This window comes from Grosmannia clavigera (assembly GCF_000143105.1).
Source record: "Grosmannia clavigera kw1407 unplaced genomic scaffold GCSC_97, whole genome shotgun sequence".
In the NCBI taxonomy this organism is placed as follows: Eukaryota; Fungi; Ascomycota; class Sordariomycetes; order Ophiostomatales; family Ophiostomataceae; genus Leptographium; species Leptographium clavigerum.
In genome coordinates this window covers 2155088-2178576 of record NW_014040560.1, presented here as the reverse complement: position 1 = coordinate 2178576, position 23489 = coordinate 2155088, and the positions used below count along the sequence as shown (strand labels likewise).

The following is a 23489-nucleotide window of genomic DNA, read 5'->3' as shown; positions in this document are numbered from 1 at the left end:
CAGACAAAGAGAGAGTAGAAGCAGTAAGTGTAATTGTAAACGTCGACTAACTTGGCTTTTAACACTTGCTAGTAAGTAACGCTATAAACAAGAAGGAGAGCGGCTACAACAGGATTATCTAGACATACAAGGCAAGTATGTTCCTAGCACGCCAACAAATAGCCCGGGAAAAAACTGGCGGGCTTTTCCATATAGGACTACCTATATTATTCTCTTAGTAAACGACAGACGACATTAAAGAAGTCCTATAGCGTCGATTGGCTGTGTCTTGTGTTAGGCCGAGTACAAGGCCTAGAGCAATGTCATAGTGGAGCGCGCTTGTCTGCAGGTGATGATTAGCTGGTTTATTGCTGCAAATTATAAGGTTAATGGTTATTACTATGCTGTTTCGCCGGCGAGGAAAACCGAGGCAAAGCTTCTCTTTAGTAAGATCTAGGAGACATATCCGCAAGCTATATACTTATTGTCTTTCGCGCTTTGGCTGTGTTAGGATTGGCCTCTAGAATTTCCGAGTCGGGAAATAGTAAGCAATAGACAATCTTAGAAAGTTCCTAGGCGCTCTTTAAGACTTAAGCTACTTTGTGTTAGTCTAGGGTAGCTATGTAAAGGTGCACTAGGTGTTTTAACTAGTTAGATTGCTCTCTTTATTTACTACTACCTACAACCTTGCACTATCCGCTTCGCTTCTTGTTATTACTAGCCTAGAGGGTTCTACTATAAAATATAGCTTTTAATCGCTAAGAATATAGCGCTTTTATAGATATATTAGTATATAAGAAAAGATAACTAAGGAACAAAAAAACAACAATAATAACAATTCTATACCTATAAGTATAAAGGGTTGTATAACCTACGCTTGAATCCTGCTAACTAAATTTAGTTAGACAGAGGAGAAAAGGGTTCTAAGGGAATGGTATAGGTTTATATTACTAGCAAAAACGATGTTAGTGCCGTTAGGTAGATAGGATATGCAAAGAAGTAAGGGTTGCTAGTTTGGGCGTTGCGGCGCGCTATTTACATAGTAAGCAATTAGGGGCCGTGGTCTATTAACAAAGAAGATTATAATGTTGTTGGTGGAGTGTGCTATCTAGTAATAGAAAGGTCTTAAAAGTTCTTTTATAATATATACTATGCTAATGCTGTGTTAAACCTTATATCCTCTCCTTCCTATAGATTCTTTAGAAAGGTATAGAATAACTATAATTTGTTTATAGCTATAATAGGAAAACTAATAGTTTTTAGCTATAGAATGTTAGCTTTTAGTAACTAAAGAAAAAGCAGCCAGAGCTAGCCTGTTCGCGCTTTAACAGCAATTCGACGCGGTATAGCACTATTCAAACAGGTAAAGATGGTGAAGATGGCGAATACAACGAAAAATATAATAAAGACAATGACGGCAACTACCTATTCTAGATGCCTTTAGTGATTTGAATGAGGATTACTAACTAGTCTTACATGTAATTGTACTAGACTTACTTTTATCTTAATAGCTTTTTTTAGGATTTAAGAGGGGCACCGACTTAACAAACATTCGGTTACATGCATTTAATTAAATGCGCCTAGCTCTCTATAGGATTTAAGAGAAACGAACGAAGTAAATAAAGAGTAAAGTAAATAGAAAGTAAGGACAAAATAAGCAGAGTATAAAATAAAGTAAATAAAAAGTAGGCAAACATAAAGTAAGAACAAAATAAGCAAAGAGTAAAAACTTAACTTGCAAAATTGCTATAGTTATAAAGTCTTAGCAGAATTTAGCTACTTATTTAGCACTCTTAAATAATGCCTAGGGCTACCTAGTACGCATTAGTTAGAAGAACAAGGTAACTTAAGCGATTCTAAAGTACGCTTGTCTATAAAAGGAGCGCTTATATACTAAGTAGGCCTAGTAACTCTTGCTTAAAAGGCTGTACAACTTTTAATGCTAAGCTGTTAAAATATATATAGGCGTAAGGATTATATGCAAGGTCTTGCTAATTCGCTATCTTTACAATCGCAGACTTCCGCCTCCCTTAGTTTTTTTTGCCTTCTTTATGTAATATTCGCTCTTTCCCTACGCGCTAGCTGTGCGTAGCCGGCGCGCAGCCTTTACTACCTAGCTTAGTATATATATAGGCTTTATAAAGCCTATCTAGAAAAAGCTTCTTACTTCTTTAGTTTAATACAATTATATATTATTTAATGTATAGTTTAGTCACCCTTAAGTAGATCCTATAGATTTTAAGATAAGCTTAAAATTTAAGCAATGCAACATCGTTAGCGCTTGCAACGTACAAGCAACGAGTAACGTATTCGAACTTTATCTATTAGCGCTAAAAGAAAGTAATAGGTTAGTCTTTGTTATACTTAGTGCTAACTAGGACACGCGTTAGAGTATATCTATATAGGATATAAAGGCGTTTGTAGGTGTGTGCTATTCCATTGTTTATATGTTGCCTTGTTACTTTATGCAATAGAAGATGTTAGCAGAAATTTCTATAAAGTTTATAAAGGTTACCCGTATTTTTTTATTTGGACAGCCTTACATAAAAGCAAATTTTGACCTATATATAAGATATTCGCTATAGAGCGACAGGTTAAGAACAAAACCTTAGACCAAGCTTTCGAAAAAACCTGTGCCGTTTTAATGCCAGGGCCTTGTTCTTAACCACGGCATCTAAAGCATATAGTTTATCCTGCAAAGTCTTAGATTTAGCATGTTTAGGTTTAAAGACTTGCTTATACCTATACAACGCCTTTAAAAACATAGTCCTAGCCTTCGCCAAATCAGCTTGCCTTGGTTCTTATAAAGGTAACCTAGGTTGTTGACTATGTTAAGCGTCGACGTGTGCTCTGGACCCCATGCCTTCTCTTTACTATGCAACGCCCGCTAGTACATCTACTTAGCCTCGACTAGCTTGCTCTAGTTAGCGTAAAAGAGACCTAAGTTATAACATTCACTTGCTAGCCTATTATCTACTACCAAACCATTTGAAAACAAATATAAGCATCTCGCTGCATGCTAGAGAAGTGGACGTTGTATTAACTATAGCTAAACGTCCTCCTTTCTAGGGACGTGTGCTCTTACAAATTTTACAGCTAGCTTTGCTAGATCGAAATCCTACTCTTCGTTTAAAGAGTAAATGGTCTAAGAGTGAACGCATCTATAAATGCTATACCTTATAGACTTAATCCATTCTTATAAAGACGTGGCTACCTTGACTAGCCTGTGGTTGCTTAAGACTTGCACCGCTTCGTCAAAGATTACCTTATCTTAAGTAAGCTTTTATATCCATTTTAGGTTCTTAGAATCGCTATGTTGAAGAAGCTTAAACTAAAGATCTTGGCTATTAAAATATGCCTATAAGCAAAGTAGATTTGCTAACAAGGGATTTTGTTGTTCTATATAGTTAAATAAGATCTTCTATATAGAATAAAGCGTTCGATCTTTATACAAGCTTAACTTATAACTTGTTTTCTTAAGCATTGCTTATTTCTCCTAATAGAAACGAAGATAGTTTAAGAAACTCTTTGCTGTTTAATCGAGGTATGCTTTAGTAGTAGCTAGTATAAGTGAAAGTTTATTTAATTCCTTAGCAAGATTTATAGCATTAGGATTTAGAATTTAAGGTTAGAAAAGTTATATTAATAAATATAAGACATTCTTACTTAATATTAAGCCTTGCCGCCTTAACATGGTTAATAAAACCTTAAGGCTATCTTGCACATTACTAAGCTTTCAAATCTATATAGTATAACTATATAGTTTATTTATATTATTATAAAAAGATAGAGAATAATTTTAGGCTAGTCTTAAATTTAAGACTGCGCTAGTTTTATTTAATAACTATACTTATATATAATCTAAAATTAGTTCCTACTTTTATTAATTATCTTACATAACACTAAATCCTTGCTTTAATTAGTTGTCTTGTTAGAATGCGTCTTGCTATAGTAGCGCAGACTAGTACTAAATCTTGCCCCCTAACAGTAAACGTCTTTATATAACCTATAAGTATATGTTATTATAGTCTAAAACAGCTTTATGTCTATAGCAATAGCTATAAGGTTTTAACGCTTAGACTAATTACAAAAGGTTAGCATAACTATATATACTTATAGTTATTTAGTTATAGGCTTTATCTTATAGTTGACTATTAGTAGTAGTGTATATGCTAGTGGCTATTTATTTTAGCTTACTTGTATAGGTAGAAGATATTAAAAGTCGCCTAGTAATTCTGCTTGACTTGCCACTATATTATTATAAAGTCTAGGTGTCTTATTCTAACGTTAATGCCTTAAACTAAGCCTAGTATGTTCTTTTTTTAGAATATAGTTAAAGCCTATATTTAACGTCCCTCTTGCTTTTTATAGATACATCATCCCTATAGGTAGACTGCTATAGTAGTAGTAATGGTTAATTTAAACACTTAGGCGCTTAGAGCTAGAAAATCTTGCAAATAAAGCCTCTAAGATAGTTTTAGCCTTCTTACAGTATTTTCTTAAGCAGATATACCGGTCTAAAATGCTTTTTAGTTCTATATATAGCCGTTTATATAATCGTCAACGACTATAGAGAGAGTAGTAGAGAACTCTTTAAATATCTAGCTAAGCTTCTTGCCCGTCTTTACCGTATCGTGCTATATTGGCATCTTATAGTAGCGGCCCGTCTAAGAGGACGTCTATTACTACTTAATATAATTTATGTTTATGTCTTTCTATTGCCTAGAAATATTTCTATGGTCTAGTTTTTAAGACACGTTACTAAATTAAGAGGCTTATGTTCTTTTTTTTAAGACAGAGGCTTCTAGTTCTAGGCCATTCTATAAGAGTCCTAATATATAGACTCTCTTTCTATGTCCTTGCGTAGTACAACAAAATTTAAGCCTATAAATCTATAAATAAATTTATATTCCCTATTGCCTTTCCCTCTTTATCTTACGCATAGGTTTTAGTAGCTATAAAATAGTGCCACTATACTTACTAGCTTAGCCTTACCCCTTAAGGCAGCTAGGCCAACCTTCTTATTTATTAGACAGAATTTAGAATATTACCTAGCAAATTCTTAGTTTTAACGCCTACTGCCCAAGCCTATTAGTATTAATTAGACATGCAGGAAAAGTAGATGCCTTGCAAGAGGTTTTTAGCGTAACAAGAAGCCGACAGTTGGCCACTAGGCGGGATCTAGGTAAAATACACTTGCATATCGACCTGTTAAGCATTTTTTAGAAGCTAGTGCTTATTATAGACGGCGACCTCTCTAAAAGATTTAAAGGAAAGTCTCTAGCCTATACTTGTTACAGCATAGCAAGGCAAGCTATTTAAAATCTAGAACATAATTATAACGTTTATAGGCTTGCGAGTAGCCTCTATGCCTAGATTTTATTTCCCTTTATAGACATTTTTTGCTTCTTTAGTGACGATTTAGGTAGTCTTACAAACGTTGCGCGTTATTTAGCGGCTTTAATAAACAAGACAAAATTGGCACTTCCTACTAGCATACGCCCAAGAGTGGTCATTGTAACCAAGACAGGTACGCCGGGTGCGAAAAGCAAGGAGAAAGCCAGAGTAGCCTTTTTAAGGCTCTTAGGAGAAGACGCAATAAACCACCTCTTTAGCCGGATCTCGGCGATTAATGTTGTGATACTATTACCACGCGGTGTTGTGTTTGATCAAGCTCGTCTTAGGAATCTCTAAGAGCATCTTATAAACGGCTTACATAGCGTTCGGCGCGCGAGAGAAGAAGCCCAATCCTTGTTTTGTATAACCCACTTCGCTGCCTTTCTTTGTCACGCCTCTACGCAGTTTTTAAAATCGGTTGTGGGCCCCTTTGACTTTATCCAAGCGTCTAGAACCAATAATCCCGTAGCAGTAGGCCTGCGAGAGCATCTTGCTAACTTCCTTAAGTATATTAGATTAGCAAACGAGCTAATCCGATTTGCAACTCTGGTTATTGCGTCGAGCTTCTTTCTTAACAGTTACCTACTAGGTGTCTATAGTGCGTTATCTTTCCCTTTCCTAATAAGCTTAAACTAACATACAGGCTAGCGTTCTGTCTAAAAAACGTGTTTAAATCTCTCTACTAGTTATCCCTAACTAGGGTACTTAAAAACAAGGTTATTAGATTTTATAAAGGCTTTATTATTAGCGTAAGGAGCTATTTTATTTAATACGTCTAGCAACTAATAAATAAGGCGTAGTTCACAGCAAAGATGCATCTTAGCTTAGTAGGCAGCTATAAGAGACTTTAGTAAAACATTCAAAGTAGTAGTATATACTTATTATACTTAAAACGTAGGCCTTAGTATAGCCTCTTATATAGCCACGTTATTTACAAAAACTATATTCTTATATTTTTAAAACCTAAAGAGGGTGATCCTTAGCTTTTTAGAATTCTAAAGTGCTTTCTTTACAATGCTAATATACTAAACGTAACTATAAAGGTGCATTCTCCTATAGTAGGCGTTAGGGTCCTTTGCATCGACGGCAAGGGTGTTAGAGGTATAGTGCTACTAGCATTAATAAAACAGATATAAGATAAAATTAACCTTTCTATTCTATTTTAGCGGTTTTTTAAGATAGCCGTTAGAATTAGCTTTAGTATAGCAATTCTTATTTAGCTATAAGTTTGTGCTAACTACTTTCTTAAGAAGTCTAATCGCTATAGATATATTTATTAATAGCAGCACTATTAAACAATTACTTAAAAGGTTTAAAAAGCTAGCTAAACTAGCTTTTAAGAGAAGAGGAGTCCTAAGCGTTCTATAGTTACCTTACGTTATAAGGCTCTTAGTATTACGCTTTGTTAGCAGCTTGTATCTCTTCCCTTTATTACTACGCTTTTTTAACCTACTTCGATCGTATTTAGCTAATAGGCTATACCTATCTAAGAACATTAAGAGAGCTCTTAAGGAAGCATTTAGTATAAGGGGCGTCTTAGACGTTTTACATGCCACCTTAACTAGGACTCGTGTCGGCTTGCCTGTAGCCACGGTTAAAAGCAAGCCATCCTGTTGTATTTTTACAAATTACAACGGCGTCGGCGAACGCGCTAAGGATCAAGGTATTTTAAGGGCTTTCTAATGTCTTGTATCGAGATTAGATAACGTTTTGCACTAGACCCCGTATTAAAGCCAAAAGATAGATTTGGAAGAGTACCTTTGTAGGAGATGTAGGTTATCGATCTATTCTGCCCCTGGCTGTAATGCTAATACTGCATAGTGCTCGTGCCGCATCTGCTGCCCCAGGGTATATTTACATTGTCACTCTCTCACTCTTTCTTCTACACTCCGTCTCACACTTCTCCTAGATTTTTCCCTCCGAAGAACACCCGCAATGTAGGCACATTTCAGGATGCCAGGCCGCTTGAGAACGATCCGCTTATATCAGCACTTTCCGAGGTAGCAGCCATTTCCCCACCCCTCGAGGAACCGGATTTTATCGTCTCTCTTGGTACTGGAGAATCAAGACAAAGCAACGACACTCTGACGGGCCCTTCCCGCAACGTCTTGAAGAACGGAGCATTCCCGAGACTCTACCGGCTATTTTGTGAAAAGATGCGGGACGGGAAAGTAAGACAGGCTTTTCGGACACACCCCAAATATCATCGTCTTAACGTTCAGTTTAATGGTCGCGAGCCAAGGTTGGATGATGTGCTAAGCATGTCAGACTTAGCGTCGAAAGTCCAGGATGATGAGACCCTTTCTAGTATTGTTAAGGATATTGCGCGCTGTCTAATTTCATCTCTATTTTACTTCGAGCTAATTTCCATGCTACGCGTGGTGAATGGAAGGCAGTTATGCTTGGGCCATATTTTGTGTTCAATACAGTCTAAGGAGCCGGCATTTCCGATACTAGTTGATCGTCTAATAAAGAACTCGGCTCAGTTTTGGATAAACGGTTCCCCGGCTATCGATATTAATATGTCTTGTTTCGATACTAAGAGATGTTTTAGAAAACAGATTGAGTTGCACGTTGGCAACAGATTTTCTATTACCTTGAAGCAAGATATATCGGGACCCTGCTATATTAGCGGTTCTCTATTTTCTGTAAACATGTTAACAGTACTACAAGGCTTCTATTCTGTATTTAGAAGGCTAGATTATTAGAAGCAGAGGAATCTTAAGCTATCCTCTGTCCCTGTAAAGAAAACACGGAGACTTTCTGGTATCTAATAGGACTAGTCTATGTGCTGTTTAAAATAAATTAATCCCTTTTGCCGTTGTCTCTTTTAGCTATCTATAGAGTTTTAAGAACAAAATACAACGTTAAGTTAGAGATCTATCCTTTAATTATGCAGAAAAATATTAATATAAGAAGTTAAAAAAAAAGGGTTCTACACATAAAGATGTTTCTTAGTAAGGTAGAGTTTATTTATTCCCCTCTTTTATAAAATATACTTTTAAGCAATACATTTCCTTTCTAAGACGTAAGAGTAGGTTCTAAATATAGAAATAAGTTTGTTTCTATTAAAAGTATTCTAGATTGTAGGATTAGGCTCTTAACTTAGGCTAAATTATTAGGATTTATCTTATAACCGTACTAGGAATGCCTTAGGCGATTATCCGCTTCTACACTCTATAATTAAAGCCTTTAACGTACACTTCTCTAGTAATGCCTGCCTTTAAAATATAAGGAAAAGATAACTACATAGAAAAAGAAAAGATATTATTATTTTAAGGGATTTTCTCAACATATAGCTACAAGATCAACTAGATACCATTGCTTAAGTTTTATACATTATCGCATATTCCACAGGCATATAATTTCTCTTACTACTAATGCTTTAGGGTTAGCATACAAATAATTTAACACAAGGAACTATAATGGCTCGTATCACCTGCCATACAAACCACTCTAAGGACGTGGCCTAGAATTCTTCGCGGTCTATACACGGGATGTACTGGGCTAGGCAGAAGCAGACATCCACAGGAATCCATCCTTTTCGTTTAGTCTTCCTAAGAACGGGCCGGAAGGTTCGGATCCTATGCTGCTTATTATTCGTAGATCGATGCAGGCAGGGCACGTGAAAAAATATGTAGAGACCCAGGGTGAGGCCTACGGGTATATAATAAGAGCATTCGTCCACCTCTTCGATTTTTTCTTCTTCTTCCTACTTATCTAAAACACACCCGTGGACATCCATCAAATTTTCCCTAGCTTCTCCGGCACGATGATGCTTATAAATCCCTTCCTACAAGGATATGACACTAGGATTATGTCTGGTTCATTGTCTATGGCGATCGAGCCGTTTCTTTCATCTCCTGTTGAGGATGGATTGAAACCCTGGATCCCTTGTTGCACCCTTCGTCTTCAGCAAAGTGATGAACACATGGACGTGAGTGCAGATGAGAGAACAGATACTGAGCAGGTCGACAACGATGGCACCCTCGACGACTTGACATTTTGGCTACATGAAGTAGCCCAACGTACCTTTAGTATCTGCACCAGCGATGGCAGCACAAGTTTACGGCCAGAAGATACTTCCTTAAAGGGTTTTATTTTAGCTTACTTTAGGCCGGTATAGTTAGGATTAACTTCGTTATTTAAATTTTATGTATATAACTTAGATAATAGCGGAATAAACAACAACATTCAATAATATAAGTCCGCTACCCCTTATTTAAACTACCCCTCCTTTTAAACTACCCTAGTATGTACTATTTATATAGTAATTATATATAAAAGGTATATAGCTTAATATATACTTATTAAATTAAATAAATTTATTTTTATAAAATTCTTAATAATTTATATGATTAAGCTATTTTAAATATATATTTAGTATATATTATAATATAGTTATTTTTTATTTATTTTTATTTTTAAGTTTAAAATAACTTAAATGTTTTACTTATATAATGCTAATATAATATTAATAGTACTAATAAAAATGTTTTTAAAGCTTAATTAAAAATACTATAAATATATAAAAAAATATACTTTAATGTAAAAAGTAATATATTATAGCTAAAAAAAAATTATTATAATGTTATTATACTTATATATTTAAGCAATATAATATTTACTATATAAAATATAAATAGTATAGTTTAAGCTTATATAGTTTATAATACTATATAAACTTATAGTATATATATTTATATACTATAGTAACTTAAATAAATTTCTTATATATTTTTAATATTTTATTATCTTAGTTTATTATAAGTTTTAGTTTTCTATACTATTTAGCTATAAAAATATATAAAAGTAAATAACTTATTATATAATTAAAATATTAGCTTATATACGTTAAAACAATATATATTATAGCTTATGTTATAACAATATACTTTTTATATTTTTTTTAAAATATTTTTATTAATTTAATAAGTATATATTAAGCTATGTACCTTTATATATAATTACTATGTAAAAGGTACAATATATGCATATTAACAGTGGTCTAAAAGGGGGGGGCGGGGTTTAAATGAGGGGTGGGGGACTTAATCTCTATCTCTATTCTACCCAGCACTGGTAAACTAGACTAATGCACCAAGATTTACGCAAATTGTAAACAGAAGTTATTCGATACAATAGGCGCACTAAAAATGTATAGAGTTACCCTTTTCTTTTTATCTCTTAACCTAAAATCACAAGAAGATACATCAGATGCCAATTCTGAAATCAGTAGCTGCCTGTTGGTTCCGGGTAAGATCCATGTTGTCCGGGCCGAACCACTTTGCCCTCAGAGATGCTATCGGGCCTTCTAGCTCGGTATACTTGTCGCCCAACGTCAATATCGTCCTCCCATTCCACCGCGACGGTTTCTTTGAGAGGTTAATGTTATCCTTGCCGTACAGCTCGACAATCTGCGGCTGGGTTGCTACGGCAGAGTAGACAACGGCCAGTCCGACAAACTCAGCTGAGCTCACGGGCAAGCCAGCAGCAATAATGGGGTCTGCTAGATGTTGTGGGAGCAGGCTGGTGATTGTGGCCGCCGGGGCGACACAGTTGATTGTGATATCCTCGGCCCGAAGGGAGGAGCGCAGAGAGCGCATCATACCGATAAGCTGACCGAGGTGTTAGCTGTGCGAATGATGTGGCTTTTCCTGCAATATGTTCCTTACAGCTACTTTGCATGCACTGTATATGGGGAGGGACTGCTCTGGAGAATAGGCCGTCGCGCTGGATGTAATCACGATGCTACCGGGACAGCCCCGTCGCCGGAAATGGCTGATGGCCAGCTTGGTCAAGTTGGCGACGGCGCGCATATTCACGTTCATGACGGCATATTTGGGCTCAAGCAGATCTCCGGTCGTTTCGTCAAAGGTGTCGGCAAAGTAATCCGTCTCTTCGGATATCCCAGCGTTGGAGACAGCAATGTCAACGGTACCAGCATGCTGGAAGGCATCCACGAGACTGGCCCACTTAGAGATGTCGCATTGCCTAAATTCGACGCCCTGCGGCTGTTCACCAGGTGGCGGGTTGAGGTCTAGGTTGAGCACATAAGCACCTTTCTTGGCGAATATGTGTGCGGCGCTGAGGCCGATGCCTGATGAGGCGCCTGTAATGATGACGCGTTTGCCCTTCAAGTTTGGGATGTCATCTATGGTAATGTTTAGAGACGCCATGATGTATTGTAACCTGAGAATTCGCTGTCCAGAATTTAATGAAATTGGGGGTAATTGGATAAGCTGGTCAACTTCTGTTTCCCCCAACCTCCTTTTTACTTCAAACACCATCGTTCACGCACAGACGCGTCGACCTGCGTTTGATGTAAGTGAGCTCAACGCCGGCATCTTGGACCGGAAATTTCCTAAAAAGGAAACACCCGAGATGTTGACGATGAAAACAATTATCAGTAAGTTGGGTAAGTCCCAGAAAGAGTGACGCAATATGGGACTGAGTGAGTAGGATGATAGTTGTAGAAATATGAATATATCAAGGCTAAGACGGACCATTTTGTTGTAATCCATAAAGCTCTCATATCCCTCAACATTAATATATCCTATGCTACCACGATCCCATAAACTCTTCACAAATCAAAACACAAGATGCCTCCGTCTGCCTTGCCCGACTTCGAAGGGACTCCTGTCTTCATTGGGAAGCAGGCTTCCTGGAAAGAAAAGCCCACGGACATGGCTGCACCGACAGTCTCTATTACTCGTCCTGTGCAGACCTTCAGTCCACCCCTGTCCCGTTTTATTTCAATGTGCCACCCCCTTGAGAAAGAGATCAAGGCCGAAGTCGACAACTATTTCCTCACCCACTGGGGGTTCAAGACGGACAAGGAGAGAAAGAAGTTTGTTGGTGCTGGCTTCTCCCGTGTCACTTGCCTGTACTTCCCGTTGAGCAAGGACGACCGCATCCACCTTGCCTGCAGGCTCCTGACCATTCTGTTTCTGGTTGACGGTATGTTTGCACAATCGACGTATACGGGATATTTGTGAACTCATCCCGTTGCAGATATTCTAGAGGACATGTCTCTCGAGGACGGCCGTGCCTACAATGACAAACTTATTCCCATTGCTCGCGGGGACGTCCAGCCGGATCGGTCTGTCCCCGTCGAGTGGATTATGTACGACCTGTGGGAGATGATGCGAGCCCAGGATAAAGAACTGGCGGATGAGGTCCTGGAGCCGACCTTTACCTTTATGCGCGCCCAGACGGACAAGGCGCGATTGTCCATCCGCGGCATGGGCCCATACCTCGTGTACCGTGAGAAGGACGTCGGCAAGGCGTAAGAACTCTTCTTTGGGGAATAGAACAATGCGGAATGAATATGCTGACAGTTTGTGAATAGCCTTCTCTGCTCTCTGATGAGGTACTCTATGGGCCTCTATGTCACCCCCGAAGAGCTGGCGTCAGTCCAATCCATCGAGCAGAATGCCGCCAAGCACCTGTCTGTTCTCAATGATATTATGAGCTGGGACAAAGAGTATGCGGCTGCTCAAACAGGCCATCCTGAGGGGTCGGCGCTCTGTTCAGCTGTTCAGGTCTTGGCGGATGAGACGTCTATCACGTATGACGCTGCCAAGAGGGTCCTCTAGCCCCTATGCCGTGAATGGGAATATGAGCATGATCACCTCGTTGATCTGCGGAAGCAGAACAGCGAGTTTCCCCCAAGTGATAACTTGCTTCAGTACATCCGGGGACTTGAATACCAGATTAGTGGAAACGAGCAATGGAGTATGACGACACCGCGGTACAATTCTCTCACTACTGCCACCGCCGCGTAGGGTCATTGTATGATTCCTACTGAGGAACACCGCACATTATCAAGTGTTGAACATGAGTTTCTTTTTCTTAATTTATTTATCTTCGGATTAGAATGGAAGAGAATAGACTAGGTATTTACTCTTAAAAAAGAAGCTTGTGCTTTACTAGATAGCGTGTTGCCAGCCAATGTGCTGAATCCAAGTAGCTTTTGAGTTCTACGAGAAGGGTCGGAGTGCATCGGCAGTTATAATCGCAATTATGGTCCACGCCCCCTGCAAAAGAGTGGAATATAAAACAAACGAAAGGGGGAAACAAGGGAGATACTACATACGGAACATAATGCAACAGAGAGAGAAGCTGTACCAATTGGTAATTCTCCGAAGTGAACCTTACCGCTAGGGATCCGACTAGCTCGCACTTAGGCACCTTAGTTTATATCGCCAACTCTAACTTGTAACTTATGTCTTTCAATATTCTTTAGTAATATCACATCCCAGGAAAAAAATAATGCTTAAGCAACTCACCCGCGCCAGAGAGAATCTCTCCTAGTTCGTAGGGGATTCATCTATCTTAGAAATTTGCGCTGCTTCCTTGGTTCTAGTAAGCGGAGGCTCTATGCCTATGTCTGAAGTTAATATTGTCGCTAAAGAATGATCTTAGATATTTGTGTGTATTTTGACTAAAGGGATCTACAATGTGTATTTCCACAAGCTCGCTTCTTTCCCCGGTCCCCTGTTGGCGAGGTCTAGTTTGGTAAGAGCATATTGCCTGTCCCATGGAGCTGATTCAACGAACTGACTCTGAGATAGATATGGCGGATGTACCATTCTCAAACGGGCCGTTACCACTATGCCATCCAGGACCAGCACCGAAAATACGGTATGTATGCGATGTTTGTACATGCCCAATGAGAGATACTGACCCTTGAAGGGCCCGTTGTACGAGTTTCTCCTAATGAGGTCTCGTTTGCTTCTGTCGAGTCATGGAAGGACATTTATGGTCACCGCGCAAACGGCGTCCCGACACCGATCAAGAGCGAATTTTACGACATTTATGGAGCAGGATTTCAGTCCCTATGTATCGGGAGTGAACGTGATCCTAAGAAACATGGCCAGATGCGTAAAATGCTTTCTGCTGCTTTCTCTACCAGAACCCTGACGGAACAAGAGGGAATCGTGACGAAGGCAGTGGATCAATTCATCGAGTGTCTGGGATCTGATGGTATACAGCCAGAGGGTCTCAATATGACAAAGTGGTACGAAATGGTGGCTTTTGATTCATTGGGCGACATGGCTTTCGGTAAATCTTTCCACAGCCTAGAAGCTGGTAAGGCCCCCATCTTAGTGTCGTTGGTTTCTTGATTTATCTCTACGACTAGATGGGATATTCACCGTTTGGCATTTTAGGAAAGCCGCACTCATGGTCGGAAATTGTCGTAGATCACCTCTACTTCATTACCCTGATTGACAATCTGCGCCGCCTTCCATGTGTTGCTATACTAGCACGACTTCTATTTCCTTCGACGTTGGCAGTGCAAAATTAGAATTTACAGTATAGCCGTAGAAAGGTGGAAGAGTATGTTGATCTACGTAGTATATGCATATCTGAAATTTATGTTGACTTAGTAGTAGACGCCTTGCTAAGAAGGTCACCCAAAACGACTTCTTGTCTACCGTCGTTAAGAACTATTACTAAGGCCTTGTAAGCAAGGAGGAGATGGCAGCCCATGTGTCTACGTTGACGTAAGTGTCTGAAGGTTGTATGGACTTTTGGAAAAAAGAATACGACGTACTGATTGAATGCGGTACATCTAGAATTGCTGGGGGCGAGACTACTGCAACCTTCCTCGCGGCAGCCACCTACTACCTTCTACAGAACCCGGCTTGTCTAGAAAGACTCCAGGAAGAAATAAGGGACAGATTTTCCAACTACAAGGACATCAATGCTACCGCAGCTCGTCAGCTTCCCTATCTCTAGGCTGTCATCAATGAAGGGTTGAGGATATATGCTCTAGGGTCCGGAGGCTTCCCTCGCGTATCCACTGGCATGAAGGTGGGAGACGTATATGTTCCTGCCGGTGTAAGTACATATCTAACAAGATTTTTACACGTAAATCTCTCTCTAATGAAATCACTACAGGCCGAAGTTTTTACGCACGCTTGGACGTTGACACACAGCGATGAGTACTTTTCTGATCCGAATACATTTAAACCCGAGCGTTGGCTGGACCCTAATTCCACCGACGTGCGAGAGGCTAGTCAGCCATTCTCTGTTGGACTACGAGGCTGCCTGGGCTAGAAGTGAGTTCGGAGGAAGCTTACAAAAAGAGGCTAAGACTTGTAGGTGACTAACTATCTATGATTATAGTTTCGCTTACATGGAAATGAACCTGATCCTTGCAAAGATGCTCTGGAAGTATGACCTGGAGCTTGTGGACAAAAAACTGGACTGGGAGGGAACAAGCCATTTGCACGTCATGTGGTGGAAACCTGCATTGATTGTTCGGTTTACGGAGAAGTATACTAGTACCGACTAGGTGCTGTTTGTATGTACTCTGTCCATCACCGGCTACATTGAATGTCGACTGGATGCCATCATCATGGGGAAACCCATCCTACAGTCACGAGTTCTTTGTATGGGCCTGCCTCGAAAAAGAACCTATGAATTCACGAGTGGCACATCTATCATGGGGCATGAATAACAAGGCCTTGGTGGCAGTGGAAAGAATCTCTTGAAGCCAACTCACTGTGCGATGTATCATATCGGAACTTTCCCTAAATGGCTGATTGCGATGTCCATCTTTGTCATCAATTGAGCCGCTCCCTTACTATCAAATCCGTACACAAGCTTCTTAATATACCATACATTTCGAGGAGTTTTGTACCAGCCTAATAATTTCCATTATTGAACAATTGGTAGCTTGGTGTCAGCATCTGCCGAGAAGGATGGCTGTCGACGCATCCGACCAGAGCGAGTCGCACGATTCTACCAGGTTTAACAACGTTGATGCTGCGTCCGAGGAGAAATCAATTGAGGAAGGGGTGATGGCACTGACGCCAAACCACGAGGATGTATTGAAAGATCAAATCACCGGTCCTGTGACCTGGCAGGGCTCCGTCCGCTTTCTATTGAGTTGCACTAGCACTATCGATGGACTTGTGCTGGGATCGAGCGCCGTTGCGGCCATAATAGGAGGTGCAGCAACCCCCTTTGCAATGGTAAAGTGATAGGGGTACTGATTAATATTTGGATGACATAGACTAACGGGTAAGGCAGCTTCTATTGGGAAACATGGGACAGTCCTTTCGCGGCTTTTTCATGGGGCACACGACGCTTGACAAGTTTAGCGATGAAGTCGCTAACATCAGTCTTCTCTACGTCTACCTGGCAATCGTGGAGTTTTCTGCCATATACTTTGCGACGGTTGGTTTCACCATGGCGGGAGACCGAATTGCTCAACGCGTCCGGGAGAAATATTTGGCTGCTGTCCTGCGTCAAAATATTGCTTACTTTGACGGTCTTGCCATCGGCGAAGTCAACACGCGTTTGACAACGGACATCAATACCATCTAGGATGCCATCACAGGAAAAGCGTCGGCTACACTCTCGGCTATAGCAACATTCGTGTCGGCCTTGGTTATCAGCTTCATCAAAAGCTGGGTATTGACTCTGGTGCTGTTTCCAGCTCAGGTGTTGATGGTCATATCCATGAGTGTTGGGGCATCCTTCATGGTTAAGTACACGGCGCGATCGCTCCGGGCGTATGCTTTGGGAGCCAGCATAGTAGAGGAAACTATTCGATCTGTCCGTACGGTCACGGCGTTTGGGATGCAACAGCCCTTGGTGGGCCGCTACGAAGAGCACGTGGCCAAGGCCCGCGAGGCTGGCACCAAAAGTGGTCTTGCGTTGGCTTGCATGATTGCAGCATTGAACGGCATTATATTCTGGAGCTACGGATTGGTCTTTTGGCAGGGCTCTCACTTTCTCATACAGGGAAGGGTGTCGCTTTCTGCCATCCTCACCATTCTGTTCGCCAATCTCGCCGGAGCATTTGCATTGGGTAACATAAGCCCTCATACTCAAGCATTCGTGAATGGAATCGCGGCAACCGACAAGATTTCGCAGACATGCTGTCGTCACTCGCCTATCGACCCGAGTTTGTCCACAGGAAGCAATAAAGAGCCAGTAGTAGGGGCCATTGAGCTACGAAATGTTAGCCATGTATACCCATTACGCCCGGAAGCTCCGGTATTGAAAGATTTCAGCCATTACTTCCCCCTAGGAAAGATGACTGCCATTGTGGGCCCTTCTGGCTGCGGTAAAAGTACCATTGTGAGTCTCTTACAGAGGTTCTATAACCCAGTGAGTGGCAAGATATGTATGTATCCATTCCCTAAAGGAGCACAGCATTTTTGGGAGCACTTTGACTAATCGGCGACAAGTTCTGGATGGTGTCGATATTTCTACACAGGACGTCTCATGGCTAAGACAGAAAATTGGCCTTGTTGAGCAAGATCCGACTCTCTTTTCAACTTCCGTTTATGAAAACATTCGCTTTGGCCTTGTCGGATCGGCTCATGAGAACCTCGATGACGCTGCAACACAGAAGTTGGTGGAAGATGCAGCAAGACTTGCCGACGCCTACGACTTTATCATGGCTTTGCCCGAGGGGTTTTCAACAAACGTGGGAGACTCTGGATCTCTCATATCTGGTGGCCAGAAGCAAAGGATTGCTATTGCAAGAGCCGTCATAGGCGATCCGAGGATATTGCTTTTAGACGAGGCAACCTCCGCGCTAGATGCAAATGCGGAGCGTCGCGTTCAAAGAGCTCTAGAGAATGCATCTAAAGGACGAACGACGATTTCGATTGCCCACAGGTAAGAACACAATCATCAAAATACTGCAATATTAGAAGAGGTCGAATCTAATGTCGAACAGACTGTCGACCATCACTCGAGCAGATAACATTCTTGTCATGTCCGAGGGCCGCATCGTTGAACAAGGCTTACACACAACCCTCATGGAGTACGACGGCATCTATTCCAAACTGATCCAACATCAGAGTGTTCAAGACCCAGGAAGGAACAGAACCGAAGTTGATGTCCCACTACAAGAAGGAGTGGACAAGGATGTGTCTCCCAGGCACTCCGAATTGATCAAACAGTCTACTGGGTCTACCGCCACAATACTTGAAGAAAAGACTACTGCGAGTTCTATCTGGAGCTTGGCTCTCTTTGTTTTCGGTCTCAACCCTAAGGGCCGGACGTTGATTCTTCTGGGCGCCTTGTTTTCCATCGTTGCCGGGGCGAGTCATCCAGCGTATGTTGGGACCAGCACCACGCCCGAATCCTTACCCAAGATGAGATGCTGACACTGGGTGTAGACAATCCGTTTTCCTCGCCAAGATCATCGCCGCCCTGTCTCAAAATCCATCCGAGCATAAAAATGTGCGTGAAGAGGTTGATTTTTGGAGTTGGATGTACTTTATGATTGGCTTCACCACCGTTGGCGGGTGGCTAGGGCAAGGCGTTTGTCTAGCGTATTACTCGCAACGACTTACACACATTGCTCGTGTCAAGGGGCTTGATACAGTACTGCACCACGACATTGGCACATTTTCCCGCAACGACCACTCTACTGCCGCTCTCACCAGCATTCTCTCGACAAGCGCCTCCAGTCTCCAGGGCCTATCAGGTGCAGTTCTCGGGACACTCCTTGTAGTTCTGACGGTTCTGGTTGCAGGATTCGCCCTCTCGACAGCCATCGGATGGAAGCTTGCTCTTGTCTGCGCGACGACAACCCCAATCCAGATTGCATGTGGTATCATTCGCTTGAAATGTGTCGCCATGCTCGAGGGCCACTCTCGCCAGGTCTACGAATCGTCTGCCATCTATGCATGCGAGTATGGTTCCAACATCCGCACTGTTGCAGCACTTACGTTGGAAAGAACCATACAAAAGACCTACCATCGACTTCTTGAAATGCAGCGGAAGAAATCTCTGCTATTGGTCAGCCAATCTTCGCTACTTTATGCAGCATCGCAGTCGTTGAACTTCTTGTGTGTCTCGTTGACATTTTGGTATGGTAGTCGGCTAGTGACAACGGAAGGGTACACCATGTTCCAGTTCTTCGTCTGCTACACAGCCATCATAGCTGGATCCTTCTCAGCGGGAGCCATCTTCTCGTTTGCACCGGATATCGGGAAGGCGAGGGACTCGGCTGAGCGTATGCAGGCTCTGTTCTGTGAACCGGTCAACATTGATGTACGAGAAGACGGAGGGTCCTCGTTTGACAATACAGATGGGACAATCGAGCTTAAAAATGTGTCTTTCCGGTACCCCAGTCGTCCCGAACACATGGTACTCGACGATATTAATATTACAATCCTATCTGGTAAGTATATCGCCTTAGTCGGATCCAGCGGCAGCGGCAAAAGCACAATTATATCGCTTCTTGAGCGTTTCTTCGACCCGGACGATGGCCAGGTGTTTTTCGGATCTCAGAACATCAAGGATCGGAACTTGAGAAACTATCGCCGACAGCTAGCTCTTGTGAGTCAATCGGCGACTCTTTTTGACGGCACGATACGCGACAACATTATCTTTGGCGTGGAGGACGAGAACTTCAGCGAAGAGGCCGTTATGCAAGCCTGCAAAGATGCCAATATTTTGGATTTCATATCTTCTCTGCCGTAAGTTTCATTTTCATTTTTTATTTATGTTTCTGTTCGTTATTTCACAGCACATTAGAATTCTATCGAAATCAAGCTGACCGCCTGCCGCTTTATCTCCAGAGACGGGCTAAATACAATGGTCGGGGCTTGAGGTGCAATGTTATCTGGTGGACAAAGGCAAAGAATCACCATTGCACGGGCATTGATTCAGAACCCCCGAGTTCTACTTCTCGACGAGGCAACTTCGGCCCTGGATTCCGAGTCTAAGAAGGTTGTCCAAGAAGCCTTAGATGCGGCGGCTAGTAGTAGAACAACCATCGCCGTAGCGCACAGAATTAGTACGGTTGAGCACGCGGACTGGATTTATGGTAAGCTATGTCTTCGATTCTTTCTTTCTTGGCTAGACTAACTTTTTTGTAGTTCTCGAGAGTGGCCGGATATGTAAGCAAGGTACACACAAAGAACTGATTAAAGCTGGACAAAAATACAACGAGCTGGCACGGCTTTAAACCTTTGACACAGCCCTATAATCTCGAGTTCGCTGGCATGTTGATTTAGGTGCATTAGTAAAGCCTGGGATCTTGTGTTTTACACTTTGATAGAGAGGGAAAAAAAATTGAGGGGGTGATGATTATAATTGTATAATGTTGTTAGTTGCGTTTTGTGATTACACAAGGCGTGCAATAGGCGTCTTGTATGAATGCTAATTGTGGTATTTCTTCATGAAATTATCTATCTTCTCGATACTCAATTTTAATACTGAGTGTCATCAACGGTGCTTGAAGAAAAGCAGCGCAGTTGATGTATTTCCCCGAATTGTGCCTTTTGCCTCGGGCCCAGCTGCCTCGCGGAGCTGCGAAATTGTTCTCTTGACGCAGTCGTTGGGTCCATAGGCGAGCTTCGGGTTTGCCTCTCGCCACCGTATAACAGTACTGGAGGTGTCATAACCTCTCTCCAACGTTTCCAATGATATAACCAGAGAGCCTCCATAGAAGTCATCACCATTAGATAAAACGCCATCTCGGTCCCATTCATGGCGCACATATTCAACTTCCTTAAAAGCAGGGTGTGGTTGGCTGAGTTGCTAAGGGAGTGTCAAATCATAGTAGAGTGTGCGGGAGAGGATGTTGCGCGCAACTTCGAAGCGAGCGAGCTCATCGCACTCCAATCGGCGCATGATACGGTTTAGCTCCGCTGCATTCTCGGACAAAGGATCTGTAGATGTTATTCTGCATTAACACAACCGATTCTGCTCAATGTCTGGCCATCTGGGTCACTCACGCGCATAAAAGCAACCTGTCGTCCACAGAGCGACCGTGCCACTAGGCCTGAGGAGCTGGGCAGCTTGGTCCCAGAATTCTGACATGTCAAACTAGTGGGCCTAGTGGAGAAAGTTAATACAAGGTAAAAGACTTTGGCAATGGAAAGCACTCACGGCTGTCGCTGCTGTAATGAGATCGATATCGCCAAGGGGCACGTCATCGAGGCTTGCTATCTTCTCAGCAGCAGAGACGTGATACTTGATTGGTTTATTGGCCTGTGTCGTGCCACCGACCCTCCGGGCCGTCTCAATCATATTTTCACTAGGGTCGATGCCGATTGCCTGGTCGAAGAAACGTCCAATTTCGCGTGTCGCTCTCCCAGGACCACAACCAACATCGACAACAATGCCACGCAGTCCAGCATTATCGTGGTACTTCAGTATGTCTCGGTACAGTTCCTGTGCGTAGGCAGGGCGACCTTCGTTGTATTCACTAGCCTGGTTGCCCTTGTAGGATCGGAACGTAGGGTCTGATCCATTGGCAACCTCCACGACAAATTCTGTAGTCATTTTCCTTTTCGTAAGGCAATACGATTTTCTTGGTCGTTGAATTTACTAGATGGTTGCTACCACTTTCAACAGACAGTGACGCCGCGTTTTGTTGGTTGCTGCTCCCATGCATCAACCAAAGACCCTCGGCATTGGACAGATTAGGGAGACTCCGCACCTGAGAAAAGTCGGATCATACTACTCCATACCAGCAGACGGATTCTTCACATATGATCAACTGTACGATGATCTTGAAGCCCACTATGCTCATGTCGTGGACACGGGAACTCAACCACCTTCAATCGCAACAATGACGGCCAATTCTCTGGCTGGGCTTCGTGACGCTGACGCCGAGAATGGGCGGAAAGGGCCAACTCAGAACAAGCGTTCTCGACCTATTTGATCAGAATGCACAAGCCAATCCACACACCGTCGCGGCGGAGCTACGTGCGCGAAGCATGTCATACGGCGAATTATACGATGCCTCTGTACGAGTGGCTTTGGAGCTACACAAGCGAGGCTTCAAGCCCCGCGATCGTATCCCTCTAGTAACAAATATGAGTTTGGAGATGCTCGCCGCGGTGCTAGGAATTCTACGCTTAGGAGCAGCCTATTGTCCCATCGATGTCAATGCCTGGAGTTCCACCCGGATTATATCGACTCTGGAATCGATTGGATCGCATCTAGTCTTTACCACCGTAGATGCCACCCTACCGGGATATGAGATCGTTCGCGTTCCCGATATTCTAAGCCAGGAACATCTCAGAGTCGGCGATGAACCGATTAGCCTATTCGGTGATATTCGACAAAGTCTGAAGTATTGTGATCTAATCTACATCCTTTTCACATCGGGGACCACCGGAAAACCAAAGGGCGTGATGGTTCCCCATGGCAGCGCAGCACATCTGGTGCAGCAGGATTTTCCCGGTGCTATGAAAGGAAGACCCGGCAAGAAGGTGTTACTTTTTTTCTCGGTCGCATTTGACGGTGCGTTGCGACAACCACTTTAAATTTCCCATTGCTATGATTAATACCATCGCTATTATCTTAAGGGCATTTTACTAACGACATGGGACAAACAGGATGTGCAGGGGTCATCTTCTCCACGATCTGCCACGGTGGAACTCTTGCATTGACCCAACCATCGGAAGTAATCAATGTCGCTTCATCTTGCAGCACGCTGATAGTCACGCCATCCATGCTAGCCAGCCTGGATCCCACGCCGGAATTTGATAAAGTACACAGCATCTACATGGGGGGAGAGGCCCCAACCGAGACCTTGGTCAGACTCTAGACGGCAAAGTCGAGGAAGCTCTACAATTGCTATAGACCTACCGAATGCACCACGGCAGTGTCTACAAGCGAGATGTCTCCCGGTGCCCCGATTGTTCTGGGTCACTTAATCTCTAAGGTAGAGATAATTCTGCTTAACGAGAACCTCGAGGCCGAAGTTGACCAAGGAGAGATCTGCATCCGTAGACCGTGTCTTGCTATTAGGTACCTCAACAACGAGCCTTTAACGCAGCAGAAGTTTTTCGTCAGGGATGGAATCCGCCATTATCGAACTGGTAACCTCGCTCGACGTAACAAGGAGGGGCTGCATTTCATGGCTCGTGTTGATCGCGTGGTAAAGAACCGCGGGTTTCTAATCAACCTGGAAGCAGAGGTGGAACCGGCCCTACGAAGCTTCCCAGGTGTCCACCAAGCGGCAGCCTTCATGTTTGAGAAAAAGCTCGTTGGGTTTTTAACTCCAGACAATATACCCGTAGGGGTACTTCGCAAGCATCTAATTAAGAGGTGCGACGCGTTCATTGTGCCAGATCTTCTCTTTACAACCAACGAGTTTCCCCTAACGTCCAATGGCA

The 23489-nt window shown here is 42.4% G+C and overlaps 4 protein-coding genes across 4 annotated transcripts; 2 read left to right on the top strand and 2 right to left on the bottom strand.

Moving 5' to 3' along the window:
* Positions 1–10586: 10586 nt before the first annotated feature.
* Positions 10587–11552, bottom strand: CMQ_4666 (short chain dehydrogenase reductase; the record flags this gene model as incomplete). The annotated part of the gene is made up of 2 exons (XM_014312822.1): positions 10587–10991; positions 11049–11552. The coding sequence occupies 2 exons, from the start codon at positions 11550–11552 to the stop codon at positions 10587–10589; spliced, it is 909 nt and encodes a 302-aa protein (XP_014168297.1).
* A 423-nt stretch (positions 11553–11975) lies between these two features.
* Positions 11976–12971, top strand: CMQ_4272 (aristolochene synthase; the record flags this gene model as incomplete). The annotated part of the gene is made up of 3 exons (XM_014312428.1): positions 11976–12333; positions 12388–12661; positions 12725–12971. The coding sequence occupies 3 exons, from the start codon at positions 11976–11978 to the stop codon at positions 12969–12971; spliced, it is 879 nt and encodes a 292-aa protein (XP_014167903.1).
* A 3114-nt stretch (positions 12972–16085) lies between these two features.
* CMQ_4844 (ABC multidrug transporter mdr1) lies at positions 16086–19836 on the top strand (the record flags this gene model as incomplete). Its single annotated transcript, XM_014313000.1, has 5 exons — positions 16086–16358; positions 16417–16684; positions 17583–18018; positions 18080–18460; positions 18525–19836. The coding sequence occupies 5 exons, from the start codon at positions 16086–16088 to the stop codon at positions 19834–19836; spliced, it is 2670 nt and encodes an 889-aa protein (XP_014168475.1).
* Positions 19837–20898: 1062 nt separating this feature from the next.
* On the bottom strand, positions 20899–21645 carry CMQ_4750 (methyltransferase type 11 domain containing protein; the record flags this gene model as incomplete). Its single annotated transcript, XM_014312906.1, has 3 exons — positions 20899–21029; positions 21096–21186; positions 21250–21645. 3 exons carry the CDS (start codon positions 21643–21645, stop codon positions 20899–20901), a joined length of 618 nt encoding a protein of 205 aa, XP_014168381.1.
* Positions 21646–23489: the final 1844 nt, after the last annotated feature.